Genomic DNA, 18,303 nt, shown 5'->3' with positions numbered 1-18,303 from the left:
TACAGTGGTCAGTGAGGAATCCCCTGCCTACCTTTCATATACTTTAGATAGTTATATACATGACCACCTGTAACCTAATATCTGCCCACCAGAAACTTCTCGTCTCACATACATTGGCCAGTGCAGCATCAAGGTTCGGGTACTCACACCTTCTAGGAACTCTCTACTGGGACTCACTTCCATCTTCTATTGAAGCAAGTCCCTTCCTCAAGGACTTCAAAACCTTACTGGAGAGTCATCTCCTGCTACTACAAGGTAAGACATGATCAATACATGGCACGACGTTGGAGCAGTTTAAAAAACACAAAGAACAAGTTAGTTACCTTAGGTAACACTCGTTCCGGTGGATACTCTACCTAACTGCAGATTCAACACATGGAGCTCAGAAAGGGGGACTCTGACCCTGACCGACACTTGTGGCTCAGAACATAAGAGACATAGTTCTGACAGGCACATGGAGCTCAGGATAGGGGAGAGCAGCTTAGCAGCATGCATCTTAAAATAGGAGAGACTGACTCTGACGTCACATGGAGTTCAGAATAGGGGAGAGTGGCTCTGAAGGACACATGGAGCTCAAAATAGGGGAGAGGGGCTCTGACAGGCACATGGAGCTCAGGATCGGGGAGAGCGGCTCTGACAAACACATGGCGCTCAGAAAAAGACTAGCTTTAATGTCACATGGAGCTCAGAAAGAGGGACACTACCCTGATAGACACTTTTGGCTCAGAACAAGAGAGACTGACTCTGACATCACATATAGCTTAGGATAGGGGAGAGCGGCTCTGCAGAATGCATCTTAGAATAGGAGAGACTGGCTTTGACGTCACATGGAGCTCAGAATAGGGGAGACTGGCTCTGACGTCACATGGAGCTCAGAATGGGGGAGACTGGCTCTGACCACATGGGGCTCGGGAAAGGGTAGAGCGGCTCTGCAGCATGCATCTCAGAATAGGAAGATTGCCTCTGACATCACATGGAGCTCAGGATAGGGGAGAGTGGCTCCACAGCATGCATCTTAGAATAGAAGAGACTGGCTCTGACGTCACATGGAGCTCCGGATAGGGGAGGGCGGCTCTGCAGCATGCATATTAGAATGGGAAAAACTGGCCTGATGTCACATGGAGCTCAGGATAGGGGAGAATGTCTCTGAAGGACACATGGAGCTCAGAATAGGGCAGAGTGGCTCTGACGTCACATGGAGCTCAGAATAGGGAAGACTGGCTCTGACTTCACATGGAGCTCAGAATAGGGCAGAGTGGCTCTGACTTCACATGGAGCTCGGGATAGGGGAGAGCGGCTATGCAGCATGCATCTTAGAATAGGAGAGACTGGCTCTGACATCACATGGAGCTAAGGATAGGGGAGAGCGGCTCCACAGCATGCATCTTAGAATAGGAGAGACTGGCTCTGACGTCACATGGAGCTCCGGATAGGGGAGGGCGGCTCTGCAGCATGCATATTAGAATGGGAAAAACTGGCCTGATGTCACATGGAGCTCAGGATAGGGGAGAATGACTCTGAAGGACACATGGAGCTCAGAATAGGGAAGAGTGGCTCTGACATCACATGGAGCTCAGAATAGGGAAGACTGGCTCTGACTTCACATGGAGCTCAGAATAGGGCAGAGTGGCTCTGACTTCACATGGAGCTCGGGATAGGGGAGAGCGGCTATGCAGCATGCATCTTAGAATAGGAGAGACTGGCTCTGACATCACATGGAGCTAAGGATAGGGGAGAGCGGCTCTGTAGGACACATGGAGCTCAGAATAGGGGGGAGTGGCTCTGACGTCACATGGAGCTCAGAATAGGGGAGAGCGGCTCTGTAGGACACATGGAGCTCAGAATAGGGGAGAGTGGCTCTGACGTCACATGGAGCTCAGAATAGGGGAGAGTGACTCTGACGGGCATATGGAGCACAGGATGGGGGAGAGTGACTTTGAAGGACACATGGAGCTCAGAATAGGGGAGAGTAAATCTGACGTCACATAGAGATCAGAATCGGGGAGACTGGCTCTGGCGTCACATGGAGCTCAGGATTGGGGAGAGGGGCTCTGCATCATGCATCTCAGGATAGGGGAGAATGACTCTGAAGGACACATGGAGCGAAGAATAGGGGAGAGTGTTTCTGACATCACATGGAGCTCAGAATAGGGGGGAGTGACTCTGACTGGCACATGGAGCTCAGGATTGGGAGAGTGGCTCTGACGTCATATGGAGCTCAGAATAGGGGAGAGTGACTCTGATGTCAGATGGAGCTCTGAATATTGGAGAGTGTCTCTGACGTCACATGGAGTTCATGATAGGGGAGAGCGGCTCTGCAGCATGCATCTTAGAATAGGAGAGTCTGGCTCTGACTTCACATGGGACTCGGGATAGGGGAGAACGGCTCTGCAGCATGCATCTTAGAATAGGGGAGAGTAGCTCTGACTTCACATGGACCTCAGGATAGGGGAGAATAGCTCTGCAGCATGCAACTTAGAATAGCAGAGACTGGCTCTGACGTCACATGTCACGTCGAGCTCAGGATAGGAGAGAGCGGCTCTGAAGGACACATGGACCTCAGAATAGGGGAGAGTGGCTCTGACGTCACATGGAGCTCAGAATAGGGGAGCTTGGCTCTGCAGCATGCATCTTAGAATAAGAGAGACAGGCTCTGACGTCACATGGAGCTCAGGATAGGGGAGAGTGGCTCTGACATCACATGGAGCTCAGAATAGGGGAGAGTGGCTCTGATGGACACATGGAGCTCGGAATGGGGGAGAGTGGCTCTGACTTCACATGGAGCTCAGAATAGGGGAGCTCGGCTCTGCATCATGCATCTTAGAATAAGAGAGACAGGCTCTGACGTCACATGGAGCTCAGGATAGGGGAGAGCGGGTCTGCAGCATGCATCTTAGAATAGGAGAGACTGTCTCTGACACATCCGAACATTGAACAGAAGACACTCTATCATTTTTCAACTTGGCACAAGGAAAGGTTCACTCATATCTTGGTCAAACTTCTATCAGGAACTCCTAAGACAAAGCCTTAGAGGGTCTGTACTGGAGAGGCTCACATCAACCCGTAATCATGGCATGGATGTCACTTTCATAAACGCATAGTAACTCTATGTGAAGGGAAACGTCTGCCGGCCCTTCACAGGTCATCGCAGGACACGACACCTCTCAGATCCTGAAGCACAGAAGACAGCTCTACGCACCCCATCCTGACCTTCTGCTGCTCCCGAGTAACACTTCAAAATGAGCGGACCAGCAGCAGTTTGATATTTTGATATATATATTGCAGAAATATGTTAAGTTATGGAACACAGTTGTCACCGGAACTGAAGTACAAATATAGATGAAAGCGATATTAATGTTTTGTTATTTAGGAATAACGGGGATAATGGAAAGATGCGCTCGTTATAAATGTAAATTAATGTAACAGAGCAACTAAACGTGTACCACTTACTCAAACGATTTAAACATTTTAAATCTATTTCTACCATCGAAACTCAACGCCAATGCTATTTCCAGCTAATAAACTCTCCTATAAACTCCCACATATATACATACATAAATAATGAAATACAGAAACTTGTAAAACTTCACACGGAATCTTCTACATAAATTAAGGAGCAGCGATTTGCCCAGGATCACATAGGTGTCAGTTTCATAGCTGCGCGCCTGATGCCTAAAAGGACAGAGTCCAACAAGTTCCAGAGACTTACAATGAAGAAGCGTCATCCTTACCTTGGGGCGGTATGTCCTGGGCAGCTGAGGAGATGACGGCAGACAGGAGGCAGACGAGGAGGGCAGGAATGCGGGAGGGCATCTTCACGGGGCGTCGGCGATTCTCGCGTCCTGCCATGTCACCCCTGACCCGCGCTGCTCCTCTCTCGGTCGGAGGTCCTGGACTGCGGCAATAGGGTGCTTCTAACCTGCAGAAACCAGAAATCCCCGTTTTAATGTCTGCAGTTTTACCGAATGCACAACTATAGAACCCAGCGTCACATGCATGTGTACTCTGAGGCAGACGCGAACCCCTGCGTCCGGGGGAAGCCGATTAATAATCCTATTTTAAGCAGAGAGAAGCCCTGTTTGTTCGTGTTCGCCTGGCTGTGCAACAGAGGGGCTGCTGATGAATAGTTTCCATTACTTTCACTTGATGAGGTTTAGTTCCTGGGGGCGATCGGGAAAGGAGGGGCCCTCGACGCCCCCGCCTCCCTCGTCACCTCTGATGTTTGTCCGCTGAGGGCATCCATCCCTCGGACAGGCACGGTTCTTGGGGGAAGTCTTTTTACAATAAACTACGTGCATACCTCGCTGTGTCACTGGGAATCCGGGGGAGTTTACAAACACCCGGCACTGGCTGGGAGTCAGCTGTGCTATTCTGTCCCCTGGGGAGTGAAAGCCCGAGGGACTCAGACAGGAATCTGTGGCTAAGACCCTCTGCTTTGCAGAGACGGCAGAGACACTCACGCAACAGGTGCAGCCCTCCCATAACCGAGTTCGACCTGCCACTCACTCCCTCTTTCTCTCTACTCATCTGGGTCCATCCCTTTCTTTGCACTTGCTCATCTTCTTCCCCTCCACCCTTCGTCCTCCCTTGCACTCATCAGCTCTCTCTCCGCATACATTTCGTTTTAATCCTATATTGCCCCCTCCAAACCCAAGCACTAGATTCTCCAACTCGCCCATGCCCTCCACTTTCCTCGTTAAAGTATATCAACAGTTCACCCTTGCTCTTTCCCTACCGCCCAATTCTTCGTTTATGCCTGCCCCCTTACTCTGGTTTTACCCTTTAAACTCAAATGTGCTGACCCCCAATGTGTCAGCATTGTTCAGCTCAGCTCCCCATGCCTGCGTGTTTCCTCTTCCCCATTACATTCTCTTCCCCCCTCAGAATGTCTTATTCCCACTCTTCCTCCTTCAGCTCTCCCTACCAGAAGTGGACTCCATCCCACCCCATCCTCTGGCGCCCCTCTCTTTCTCTGCCTGTATGGCTTCCCTCACACGTTCTCCATCTTTGCATGTTTCTTTCTCAACATTATTTCTTCTCTGCGGCACTTTAAAACTGGCTTTCTCACACTTTCCACCACCAAGGTTTCTCGATGTGTTATTTCTCTTCCTGCTCTTTCACCCCTCCATGGTGTGCTCTCTTCTGCCTCATCTACCTCTTCCCATCCCCACACCTATTTCGATGCTTACCCGTTTTTTCACCGCATCTTTCTCTTTTCACCCTGTACATGTTCTCACTTACCCTATCCCCCTCTTCATCCTTTGTGTCAACATCTTGCCCTTCGTGTGCCATCATCCCTGTCACTGTTCCCTCCGCTGTCCTTCTCACTCCTGCCTGGTCCTTCCTCTGCCTCTTTACTCCCGTTCCCTCTTCCGGCTATCCCCTCTAAGGCTTCTTCCCTCCTCAGCCTCTACCAACTTATTCCCTCCTTCGCCTCTACCCTCCAATGCCTTTCCTCCTTTGCCCTTCATATCCACCCCCAACGCTGTCTCTCCCCTATGCATCTTCCCCTCATTTTTCTCTGCTTCTTTGCCTCCTCTGTCTCTTCAAGCCTTTACCACTTTACTCCTTACCAGCACCTCTTTCCACCTCTCCCTCCTCCCACCTCTACTTCTCCCCTCATCTGCTTCTTTCCTCCTCTGCTTCATCACATGTTTTGCCTTGCTCCTCTGTTTCTTTCCCTCTTTTGCTTTTTCCTCTTTCCCCTTTTGTGTCTGCTTTTTCCTCCCTCTGCCCCTTCCTCTTCTCTCCCTCTTTTCTCCTCTAAACCTCCTGTCCCTCTACCATCTTCTCCCTCTTCCCTCCTCTTCCGCTTCACCTCTGTCTCTTTCCTTTCCTTCCCTGCCTCTTCTTTTTCCCTTCACCTTCTACTTTTCCTCTCCCACCTCTTCCCTAATTTTCCTTCCCCAGCCTCTCTTCTCCTACATCCACATTGCCTCTTATCTTCTTACACTTCCATTCCTGGTCCTTCCCCGCTCTCCCTATGCCCTCCTCTGTCTTCTTCAATCCCCTGCTTCTTGCCTACCACTCAAGGCTCGAGTATGGGTACCACGCGGGTGGGACGGCGTCCCCCCACCTATTTTACCGGGAGCCTGATAACTGGAGTAAATGGAGCCACACATTCACTCTTTGGCCTCTCTGGGGCGAGATCGGAGCTCATTCAGAACGCTGTTTATGCGCGGTCTTCTCTAATGCAATCGCATCTAAGGGGTGAGCGAGGGGAGGCAATGAGTCTGATGGTGCAAGCCGCCTTTCCTGACGTCACTTCCAGTTGTGACGTCAGCCTCCCCGCACTTCTTTTTTTAGGACTTGTGCCCTGCCACCACTGCATCGCCCCTCCCTCTGACTTTTCACCTGCTCTCCCTCTTCCATCGTTCCCCCATGTTTCTCTAGTTCTCTGCGCATCATCCTCTAAACTTCTCTCCTCCTGTCCATTTTATCTGCTCCACCTCTCCCTCTATCACCCCTTCCTTCTTCTTAGTCTTCATCCTGTCTCCTCCCACCTCTCTCATCCCCTCTTCATCTTTTCTCATCTTCCTCTTCTCCCTCTTCCCTCCTTTTCTCTTCTCCTCTGCCTCGTCCCTTCTCTCCCTCTTCACCTTCCCTCATCTTCCTCTTCTCCTCAACTTCTTCTTCTCCTCTGAATATTCCCTCCTATTCCTCTTCCCTGCCTCCCTCTCTCCTCTTCCTCTTCTCTCCCCTTCCTCTACCGTCCCTCTTCCCTCCTCTCCCTCTTCTCCTCCACCGTCTGTTCCGTCCTCTCCCTCGCCTCCTTTTCTCCTCTTCTCCCTCTCTGCCTCGTCCCTTCTCTTCCTTCCCCTCTGCCTCACCCCTGCCCGCGCACACAACTCCCAGTCTGTTTACTGTGCTAGGCGCAGACATGTTGAATTCTCGGCAGGCTGTTACTTGCAGCCTCTTGCTTGCATGTCTTGGTATATTACACCCTGTGAGTGATGGGGCATTTGTGCATGGACAGTTTTGTAGGATTGTTTACTCTTCTGCCAGGACAAATAACTGGTAGAATCGGATTCCTGCATATTTCCTGCAAATGTAAAGAAGAAACCCGGGGCAACGAACAAAGTGGAAATGAAACAGAGAGGGCGGCGGGTGGTGGGGGAGGGGGGGGGGGGGGGTTGGGGGTGCTGGGGGAGGGTGTTGGAAGCGGGTACAGGAGAAACAAGGAAACTACTGAAATCAGACAGGGTGGATCGATTGGTAGTGCGCTATCGAATGCATGCTGGGAAGTACTGAAGTACTGCCAGGTGGATGCTCTGAGCTGCAAGCTGCTGCACCCTAGATTTCTCCTTCATCAGATAATGGAGGGACCATAAATTGGTGGGGGGAGGGAGGGTCAGCAAATAGGCCCTGAGATCAGAGCTTGAAATGGAAAAATAGAAGTGCAGGTACTCTGTCCCAGAGTACCTGCTTGTTTCTGAGAAGTACTGGTACTCTCCACTTGGAAGTATAGTATTTCTCTTGAAAAGTGACGGTACTCTCCCTCTTAAAATAAGAAAGTGCTGCTACTCTGTACTGGACAGTTCCGGCCCATTTAAAGCACTGCCTGAAAAGCTTGCCACAGGCACTGTAACCTCCACGCTGCCTGCATGGAGCACACCGCCAGTACACTCCACAGGTATGTCAGCCCCCCTGGACGAGCATTGGCCTACATACGGAGGTTTAATTCACAAGCCAAAAGCCCAATGGATAGATGGCGTAAACACGCAAAGAATCAAAGAGCGAAACATTCCCCCACCTCCGCGCCTTGAGACCCTTATGGGTGAGTACCTGCGCTTTGCAAGAGCACTGAGTGATTGAAAGGTAATATAGTGTTACATGTAAATAACAAGGGAGAAAAGAGAAAGCTGGACTTGCATGAAAGGTCTGATGGGACAGAAAAGTTTGAACAAATTGTAAGTAGGACATACAATAATTTCGTTTTCAACTAGGGGTATGTTATGTTCTTATTACTCGAGTGCAGACTCACAGAGTTCCTTATCTTTGGCCTCACAGCCCACATAGTTTACTCTCACGAGCCTTAGTTGCTGCCAGCTCCTCATGAGCATCATCTATATACCTTGCCTAGCTTTTAATCACAAGCACTCTGAATCCAGAGGTGGGTGAGCCAACAAAGGAACAGGAAGAGCTGAGCCAGAGCCGAGCCATGGGTTTGCTCTGGCTCTAACAGTCCTTGCACGAGCCGAGCCCTAAACATATTTGACATGTAAATCATACAGCCAGAATCAAGTTTGAGTGTGATAGGGCGTCTTCAATATTGTATTTCTTTAACAAGAGGAAGCGTTTTACTTTGGTTCATCAGAATATTTGGAATGTATTTATTAAAAGTGATGGTTTATAAACATACACTGGGAAACATTCCTACCCCTTCCATGATGATTATACTACCAGTCAACTTAAAGGCGAGTTTAGTTGTTGTGTACGGTATACGTGGCCTTGATTGTTATTATAGATTGCGCAAGTTTATAGACTATTAAATCAAACACATGTTTTTTTGTACAGTACATATTGAACTAAGATATTCGAAGGCGCTTTCATATGTGATAATACACAAAAATGATGTTGGATGAAATAAGGTATTTGCCAAAGATCACTTTGATCAAACATGGAGATAGTATTGATCCCATATTTTCCATTTTCACACTGTGCAATTCAGTCACTGGATTGGTATCTCTATCTGACATCAAAGATTAATGCTATGTGTTTAATTCTAAGAGGATAAAATTAGACCTTGGAGGACAGGCAGAACCTAGATTTAATTTTGGGCACTTTTATACGGCATGAACCTTGCCCAAGGACAGAAGACCAGTTTACAACAGAAGCACTCTAGGTTATATGTTTTTTTTTCCGTACAGAAATAATTGCCACGATTCATTTGAAGCTGAGCCACGGCCATGATCCATACTCGGCTTCTGATGATGCATGTGGCCAGTAGGCCACATCGCCTGCCGTGTAATCTCAGCTTGTTTTAGGCTCGAGGTTCTAAGAGGACCTCGCTCCGAGTCAGAGACAGGTATTTGGCTCAAGACTGGCTTGAGATTGGCGTGGGCTTTCAGTGGCTTGACCACCTTTATCAGAATCAATGTCATACCTGTAGCTAGCAAACATTTTGTATCCAAGCACAGACTTGCTTAGTTTTTCCTCATGTGTGACTCAACACAATGTACACTTGTGTATAAAATACTTGCCATCTACTGACATTCCAGCTGCTGGGGGTTGGACATTCACCATCCATTACTCGGTGCTGCTCTTAGGCCAGATTGGCAGCAGGTAAACAGTCGCTGGTCAGCAGTCATTCATTGGCCGTAATCCTGCACATGAGTATCCTTCATTTAGAAGCAGGGGGAAAAGCAGACCCCTATGGAGCAACCCTTCAGGGGGACCTCAACTCATCAGGGGGCTCAATTCAGCAAAGTCCAATGAATATCAGTGAGATATCGCAGAATCAGGGACAGAGATTTCAGGGCGGGACATCACTTTGCCTTATGCCACCGCATCGAAGGTGGTGCTTTAGACAGCGGAATTGCAATGCTTGGTTACTGAGTGGCAGAATTTTGCCATCTGCCACTCAGGGTCATGAGCAGCTTGGGTAATATTTGGTTGGAAGTGGCCTCCAGAACTATTCAATGCTTTTGGTTGGATCATTGTATCCATGTGTATCCCAGAACTGGGTTGTTTAAAATGATAATTGTTCAAATACCATATAAACTTCCTGCTCAGAACATATCTTAAAAAAACATTGTTCACAAAACTATCAACTATAAATTACTTTAACAGTCCCATGAACTAAGTTCATCAGTAGACACATCAATCTATTGTCCATTATTGATAAGTACTCAGGACAGTAGAGCACCTCTCAGGTTTCATAGTTCCACATTTTCCCACAATATAATATGTTTTTTATGTCCCTCTGTATATAATTTGTAGCTGTTCTAATAGTTAGCCAAGTCAGTCATTGAACTGGTAACAACCAAAACAAGGATTTGGTTTAGGTGAAACGTCACAGCCAAAGACCACTTTTTGGAGCCAGGGAGATATTCTAAAGGTGGATAAAAGGATTACCCACCCGTAGGGCATTCTGTTTTATTGCCAGTCTTCTGAGACAAGTGCCCTTAGACCCGGGCAGCAGGCTGGTTATTAGTCACTTTATTTCTATGTATTCTTTATCATGTCTTCAAGTCTCTTAGTGTGGGGCACAAGCTGCATCCAACATCATTTCCTGTATTTTGCCCCTCGGTTCCTGCGAGTCGTGGGGCAAGGAGGCACCTATTGCACAGAACAAAATTAAAGGCAAGGCACTCACAGCAGGAATAAAATCCCCAGTTCATAAGATGCAGTGATTCCGGTAACTAATAGACATCAAGGGACCAGATGCACCCAATACACTGGGCGCAAAAATCGATTGCAGTCTGCGACCAGTATTTTGCAACCAGTGTGGACATTTTCCAATGTACCAGTAAGTCAGGTCTGACATTTCTGAATCAGAGTGGGTTGCAATATGACTTACCTCATCAATATTCTTACGGTAGGTTGCAAACAGGGGACTCATTCTGATTACTGGTTGTCATAGGGATTGTGGCCTACAATGTTTTCTCTTTGAAAAGGTCATTTTTCAGTTTGCAGTTGTCCCCTGGACCACTGCCTTCTCCCACTTAAATATTTCAAAAGGGGAAAGGGTCCGAAAAGGACCTCTTCCATTTTGTGGATGGGTTACCATCCCAATTTAGGGGATCGGTAACTTTTAAAATGTGTTCAACTGGAATTCTGGATGTAAAACATTGACACATAGGATAATGGTTCACAAATTGAAAGAGGCAAATACAACATGCTCTTTTCAAATTGTAAATCGTTATCTAGTGGCAATTTCATTTTAGGGCTTTACTGACTCTACATCCGAAAAACCTATTTTATAGTTACAAATGATACTATTTTCGGAATCGGTGCATTTGCGACTGCAAAATTGGTTAGTTTATCGGGCCTAAATCATGACCCTACTTTGGTTCAGTTTGGAGGTAGAAACTCTAGACTTGTCTACCAGTGAAATCTCTGATCTTGTGTTAATAGAAGTGGTTTCCTAGTTCCGTCTGTACTTGTTGCTTTAGCAAACCAGCCAACATTTAAGGTGGTTACAGCAGTAGTAAAGGATATCGAAAGTCCCCAACGTACATCACTGGTCGGTATACATGGCCGCTGCAACAAGGCAACCGTTTCATGTCAGGATATTGACAAAAAACTCTTGTCCTACATTGATATCTAATATGTATGTATGTATGTATATATATATATATATATATGTATGTATGTATGTATATATATATATATATTGGAACACATTCAACTGTAGAGTCGAAATGATGGCAAGCACACTGGAATCCGTTATGAAAGATTTTATTGCAAACCCCCCTTCACCCCTGACAGACGCGTTTCGCTAATCCAGCTTCGTCAGTGTCAGTTTGTGTGTGTAAAGCAGCGCCATTTTAAACCCATCGGCCAGAGCTAAAATCATTGACATCGATGATGTTACATTTTGTCAACGTTGCGGCCATCTTTAAATGTGCATCTATCCTCTATTTACAGAGTAAAGAGTAGGAAATGGCGCAAAAGTAAAGTGCATAGTGCTTATTTAAAAACATTACAAACAGCAAACAATTCATAAATCAAGTACATACATTTGCTTTTTGACACCATCAGAGATATAAAATTGTGAAACATTTGGGCCTGATTTAAACAATGTATCGTCTAAGTTTATTTAGGCTTCTAGGGGTGTATACCCCTATATAAATATTTTATATCCACCTAAGACATCAATGCCAATATTTATTCAGCTCTGTTTTTTTGTAGCCCTGTATGGGCAAGAGTATCTTGTTTTTGATATTCAGTATATGGGGATGTCGGTTGAGAGACATAAATAAGATAAATGCCTTCTGTCAATAGCTAAAGTCTTTAAAGTTAGGATTTTTCTCAGTTTAGGAGTCCTAAAGTTAGGAGTCCTAACTTTACTACTCCTAAACAAAGAAAAATCCTAACTTTAAGACTTTCGGTATTCACAGAAGGCATTTAGGAGTCCTAACTTTACTACTCCTAAACTGAGAAAAGTCCTAACTTTGGGACTTTAGGTATTCACAGTAGGCATTTAGGAGTCCTAAAGTTAGGAGTCCTAACTTTACTACTCCTAAACGGAGAAAAATCCTAACTTTAAGACTTTCGGTATTCACAGAAGGCATTTAGGAGTCCTAAAGTTAGGAGTCCTAACTTTACTACTCCTAAACGGAGAAAAATCCTAACTTTAAGACTTTCGGTATTCACAGAAGGCATTTAGGAGTCCTAAAGTTAGGACTCCTAACTTCTCTGAATACCGAAATGAGTAAGTGCCTTCTGTGAATACCAAAATGTTAGTAAGTTTAGGATTTTCTCTTAAGTTAGTTCTGTGAATCGGGCCTAGTAAATCTATAGTTGTGAGTATACATAGTCACTTTCATGATATTGTGGTAGTCCATAATCTGCATCCAATATTTTTGTAGGAAGATAGTTTTATTGCTGATATTTTCATAAGATGATGTTTAATACCCTCTACTCCAGGAGCACATCCGCTGCAGGATAAAGCTGCATGTGGGGCGGCTGCAGTCAGGTATCCATTGGAGAAAAAAGGCAGATGATTTTCCTATCAACCAAGGCTGTCTTTGTCTGCTCCAGGTCCAAGGGATCCGCTCTATTGGGCACTACACTGAAAGGTTCTCTCTCTTGACATTTTCATGACAGAACTGAATGTTACAAGCTTGTTTTCATGTGTTTACCAGTCGCTGTGCGGAACTGCGGCTTTGCCCAATGAAGGCACACAAAGGCAGGATTTGTTGAAGCTTCCGTGACCCTCAAGCCTTCCTACAATGTTTGGAAAGTTTGGAAAGAGGGAGGATTTGTGTTCCTTTTCATAAAAAGTCAGACTCAGTCTCGCCTGGCACAGCTCTCTGCACATTCCACTCTCATCATCACCAGACCAGAGAGAGGAGCTTTCCAAAGTACATTTTGGGAACAGTACCAGGACAATGCTTCTCATGCACACTGGCGTGCATATTATAACCTACATTTTTTATTTACTTCCTGTTTGTGTCTAGCTCCAAACGTTGGCTCCAAAAGTGCTGGCTTCACGCCAGTTTGCAAGGACGCTGAGAGTACTAGATGCTAGACCACCATTACCAAAGGGAAAAAGAACTGTTTATTCACCTATTTATGACAGACATTTGTCGCATTTCGATTACGTCAGAGTGCTGATGGAAATAAAGAAAAACAGTTTAAGGACTGGAAGAAACTAGAGCCTGATAAGGTAGGGGAGGTCACCATGTCCAATGTGCTTTATCTGTAGCCCCTCTTGAGTGCTCAGTTTCTTAAGGGAAAGTCTGAATAGTTCAGTTTTATGATGTTGACTAAAGCACTTGTACTTGGCTTCAGGTCTCACGCTAGCTTTAAGGGCATTCTAGGGTCTCAGCCTGGTACATCTAATTCTCTCCCTCCATGTTTCATGCTCTTGAAGGGCTGTTGGTTAATCATATGGGAGGACATTGAGTAAAGATCTCTGGTTAGGATGTGTCAGTGTCTGCATGTAAGCAGGGCCTTTTCCCCAGTATGCTTTGTGTGTGTGTGTGTGGGGAGGGGGGGGTGTATAAGACCCTCAATGTAATCTTAGCTTCTAATCAAAGTCCAAGGAGCGCTTTAAGGGTGCATGTAATGTGGTACGCCTATGAATTTTCGAACTCATCTCAAAGCATTATTGAAAACAGTAAATGGAGGAGTACCTAACAAATATGAAAACAAACTCCTGATTCAGTTCTGTGAGGAAACATACTAGCAGACCATTCCTGAGAGACAACCCGAGCTGTCAAAAGTAACAATGAGCGTTGGTCTTATTGACCCATAGGGTTTTAAAATCCATGTTTCAAGTTATCTGTTCCTTTTCAAACTAAGAGCAAACCAGGTTGCAAGAAATAGTATAATTTTCAAACTAATCGTGTGTGATGATAAAACTGATCATCTACATACTGCTCACTTCTGTGATATATCACTTCAGGAATATGCCTTATTTGTTTTTATACAAAAATATTGTGACGTTTGTTCCTAGATAGAACTATTACAGATGTCCCTTAGAAGACTGCATCTAAATATGTCTTTATCTGTATTCAAGAGAGATACTACTAATGTACAGATTTTCCTGAGTGTGAAGTACACTTTTAATGTCTACATTCTGAGTGCACCTATTTATCTTCAAAGATCTACCCAAAAGATTAGCAATGTTGTGAATATGTCTCTTGCCTAGGATGAACTCGACTAATATCTGCTAGCGTCTGTCATGATCTCCTTTGAAGCCTGAAGCATCTTTGCTCCATAGTGATCACATTGCAATCCATCCCTTCTCTCGGTCTCTCTCACTTGCACTGGTCTTGTTGGGATGGAAAAGTCCCCTGCTTGGTGATGGACATGCACCCCTGCCATGAGTAGCCTGCTGCATGGATAGCTGGACACCTGATAATGATTTTTGGCCATGGGCAAACACGAATCAAGCGTATGTGCCAATGACCTGGGCCTGTATCATGCTAATGTGGTCTTGTTAGACCTGGAGGGGAGTACCAAGCACTACAGTCGTAGTGGTAGAGGGGTACTGACCTTACCATGAGTAAAATGACATAAGCACAGTGGTGGCAGCATACCCATTTTGTGTTTAGTAATAATCAGTGTTTTGAACAGACCTTTTTACCTGTTTCATGGGATTGTTGCCTACAGACCGCTTCCCCTGAAGTTCAGCAGCTGTATACTTAATTCTCCCTGGCCTGCATGGGTTGAGTGTATCACCGGCTACCATGTGATACTTTCATGTGCGTGCCATGATGTATGTGTGCCTGTGTGTGGTACATAACACGAAGGCATATGGGTTCCATTTTGAAATCCCAGGGCCTGGAAAGGCTGGTAAGGAGGGACGACTGAAACCCTCAGACAGAAGATGGGGTTTGTCGACAGTCCTGAGGCCTCAGTTGGAAACACACACTGGATGAAGGAGAGCAGAGCGTCTTCTGAGCACATAGAAGGTTTTTTTGATTCCAGGAAGAGTTACTCGTAAGTTGGTCTATGGCTCATTGTCAGAGAGATAGTGGGATGGATAAGGCTGACACAGTGAACCAGGGGCTCTTTACAGAAAAGAAGGATTAGGCCTTAGATCCTTTGAGAGGCATATTTCAGTGGTGGTAGACAGCCAGGTGTGATAGTTACTCCCTTAGCATGTGTAGAAGGTCAATAACAATCGGAGTCACTCCTGCTATGGCAGGCTTTCCCTTTGACAAAGAAGAGGGCAGAGGAAAGAGCCCAAAAGGACCAAAGTCTGCCAGGCTCCTATCTGGGTGAGGGGACATCACCCAAGAAGCCAAGAACACTTGCCCTCTTCTTGGAGCAGCAGACTTCTCCCTGCCTGCCAAGACCAGGAGTCCCCTTTAGGGGGTAGGAGAGGGGAGAAGAGAGGCTGGAGGGAGCAAGCCCCTACGAGGATCCTGGCGAGTGGATCCCAGTGAGCAAAGTGTGAAGCACTTGGTGAAATTGGGACTGGTATTGCATGAGAGCTGTCTGCTCTCTCGTGGAAGTGGGTAACCCAAATATGGGCTGTTGTGAAGTTGTGGGTTATCACCCATTCCAATTGAATTTGTTGGTACCATTACAATGACCATCGTCTATGATCTCCATATGGTAGAAGGGGGCCATTGAGACTGTTGAGGCGATTGGCTATTGCAATTGCCTTCATTGTAGCCGTCACCTGCATCTGTGACTTCTAGTGTGTCAGTAGGGGACCACTGATTCTGATGAGGCGGTAGCCCGTATAATCCATCCCGTTGGGGTCAATCTCAGTATGTCAGGAGGGGGCCACTAGGATCCGTGGGGCCATTGCCTGTGTTGGAGGAGTCCCCATGATCAGGAGATGGGCTTGGGGTCAAGGTCAGAAGCTGCACTGCAGCATCACCGCTGCACCACCACCTTACCAGGAGAAGCCGCAAGGAAGAAGCCCATGCACCCTGAAGACGTCACCAACTGTGACTGTCTCAGTGTGTCAAAGCCTCCAACTATGGGAGGACACAATGTAAGCTGCTCACTGCTTGAGCGCAGGAAGGTGCGCCTTCACCTCTGGATACTTCTGAAGGCGATAAACAACGTTTACTGCAAATGTATCTCCCCGCAGGGAATCAAAACGCGGTCGTTACAACACCTTCCCTAGTGTCCGCACTGACTGGAGTTGGAATAGGAAATTATACTATTCCAAAATCCAGCGCCCCCCTCAGCAAGTCGTTCTTCCGACTTGCAGAGTAATGGTATGCTAAATCACAACGCGGTCGTTATAACGACCGTGATGTGATTCCCTGCGGGGAGAATTACCAAGGCATTACGTCACACATTCTCTGAAGGCTGCGGTCGGGTAAGACTGGAGCAGGGTTGCAGGGCCTTTTAAGACATGTCGGAATGTAACCAGAGTGACTAGGCAGTTTGAACAACCGGACATGCTTTACTTTGCAAAAATATTAAAAAGCCGAATATTTGGGGATCTGTGAGGCATTTATAAAGAATTGCTTGAGACGAAGATGGAATTTTTGCACATACATATCATGAACGCCAACGTTTAATAAAAAGTAATCCTGGGACGGACAATTGCTGCAAAAGCATTGCTGCTCCCTCTCGCAAACCAAATGGAAGAAGGCAGGGTAGGGGGCCAAACATTGGTGGTTCACTTGTAGTCAAGGAAAATATTGGGTGCTAAACATCTTAGTGAGAAAGTGGTTATCAGTAACCCTGGGCGAAGGACTTCGCTACGCCCACGAAGTGGGCGTAGTGTTGCCTACTTCGCCCTTTGCAAAGTAGGCGTAGCAGGCAACACTACGCCCACTCCTTGGGCGTAGTGAAGTTGCCCACCACCCGCCTCCCTCCCGCCCTCCCGAACATAGCTAATTTTAGTATATGCGCCAATTAAAATAAATAAAAGGCACTTACCTTATTCGCTGCGTCCTGGGGCTCCCTCTGCTCGTTCACACCGCCATCTTGATAGCCAATGCGTGTCCGCCCGCGCATGCGCATTTCTCACGAGAAATGCGCATGCGCGGGCGGACGCGCATGAGCATTGGTTATCAAGACGGCGGCGTGAATGAGCAGAGGGAGCCCCGGGACGCAGCAGATAAGGTAAGTGCCTTTTATTTATTTTTATTTGCGCATATACTAAAATTAGGTATGTAGGGGAGGGGGGCATGCGGCTCGTAGTGGAGCTACGCGAAGTGCGAGGGTGGATGTAGTTTCTCGCCCGCTTTGCGTAGCTTCGCGTAGCCCCACTACGCATACTACGCCCAGGGTTATTATCAGGCGAGGTGACAAGCTGCTCACGGTCAGTCCAGGGAAAAAGATGCGTTCATGTGCAATTTATACGCAGGGATAAATTATAATTTTGTGTGGAAACCCGATTTCTGCACATTAAGTGGGGTGATATTACAGCATCCATGGTGCAGAAATATTGTCTCGGAATGCGCCACGAATCGTGATATTGCTACCAAGTTATTTCCTCGTAGTGATTGCTCTACAGAGGTGCACAAAGGCAGGAAACAACCCCATTGCCTCCCGTTAAACCTCATTCTATAGCACAAAATGCTCAATTTCGAGTTACTGCAGACTGCTCTCGCTAACTGCACTGCATGGTTTGCTTCCTGATTAGGTTTCCGAGGCCCTGCTAAAATCACCTTGGGAAGAGAATCTGAATGCAAGGTAACTGGTTGCATTGTCATATAATTTAGCACATTATACCAAAGGTAAAAGATGATCTAATCATGACAGCTAATGAAATGGGGCTGTCAGGGAAATGATAACGCCCGTGGTTGGTGCTAACAGACGCCAAAACTGGAGCCAGTGGGCATGGAGGAGACAATTGTTCCACGTATACCAATATATTTACACACTTTTTAGCTATTGCAAACTCATCATTTTACCTCGGCACCGATAAAAGTATATAACCATGGGTTGGAAAAAAATGTAACAAGACAGCAGATCAGTTTATCATTCTAATACATTTCCACGAATGTGGCTAAGTTCATTGTACCTCCATTAATTAGAGCATATTGTAACTGAATAAATAATGCCTGAGTGAAATTTAAAACACAGGCGTACTTTTGGTAGTTTTGCGTAAAGAAACTTACACAAAATTACCAAGATTTCGCCACACCGCATGATTTCAAGGAGAAACTTTAACAAAGGATGTACTGTTTGGGTAGACTTTTTACCCAA

The 18,303-nt window shown here is 46.4% G+C and overlaps 1 protein-coding gene across 3 annotated transcripts in view; it reads right to left on the bottom strand.

The window, feature by feature from the left end:
• CHL1 (cell adhesion molecule L1 like) overlaps window positions 1–18,303 on the bottom strand; it is a 449,119-nt gene that overhangs the window by 241,383 nt on the left and 189,433 nt on the right. For all 3 annotated transcript variants that reach the window (XM_086939199.1, XM_086939197.1, XM_086939198.1), the window contains exon 2: window positions 3,732–3,919. In XM_086939199.1, the coding sequence (XP_086795325.1) occupies window positions 3,732–3,849 (118 nt within the window). In that variant the 5' untranslated portion in view covers window positions 3,850–3,919. The remainder of the gene's footprint in view (window positions 1–3,731; window positions 3,920–18,303) is intronic.

This window comes from Lissotriton vulgaris, chromosome 9 (assembly GCF_964263255.1).
Source record: "Lissotriton vulgaris chromosome 9, aLisVul1.2, whole genome shotgun sequence".
In the NCBI taxonomy this organism is placed as follows: Eukaryota; Metazoa; Chordata; class Amphibia; order Caudata; family Salamandridae; genus Lissotriton; species Lissotriton vulgaris.
The sequence above is the reverse complement of the archived record's forward strand: the minus strand, read 5'-3'. Positions and strand labels throughout refer to the sequence as shown.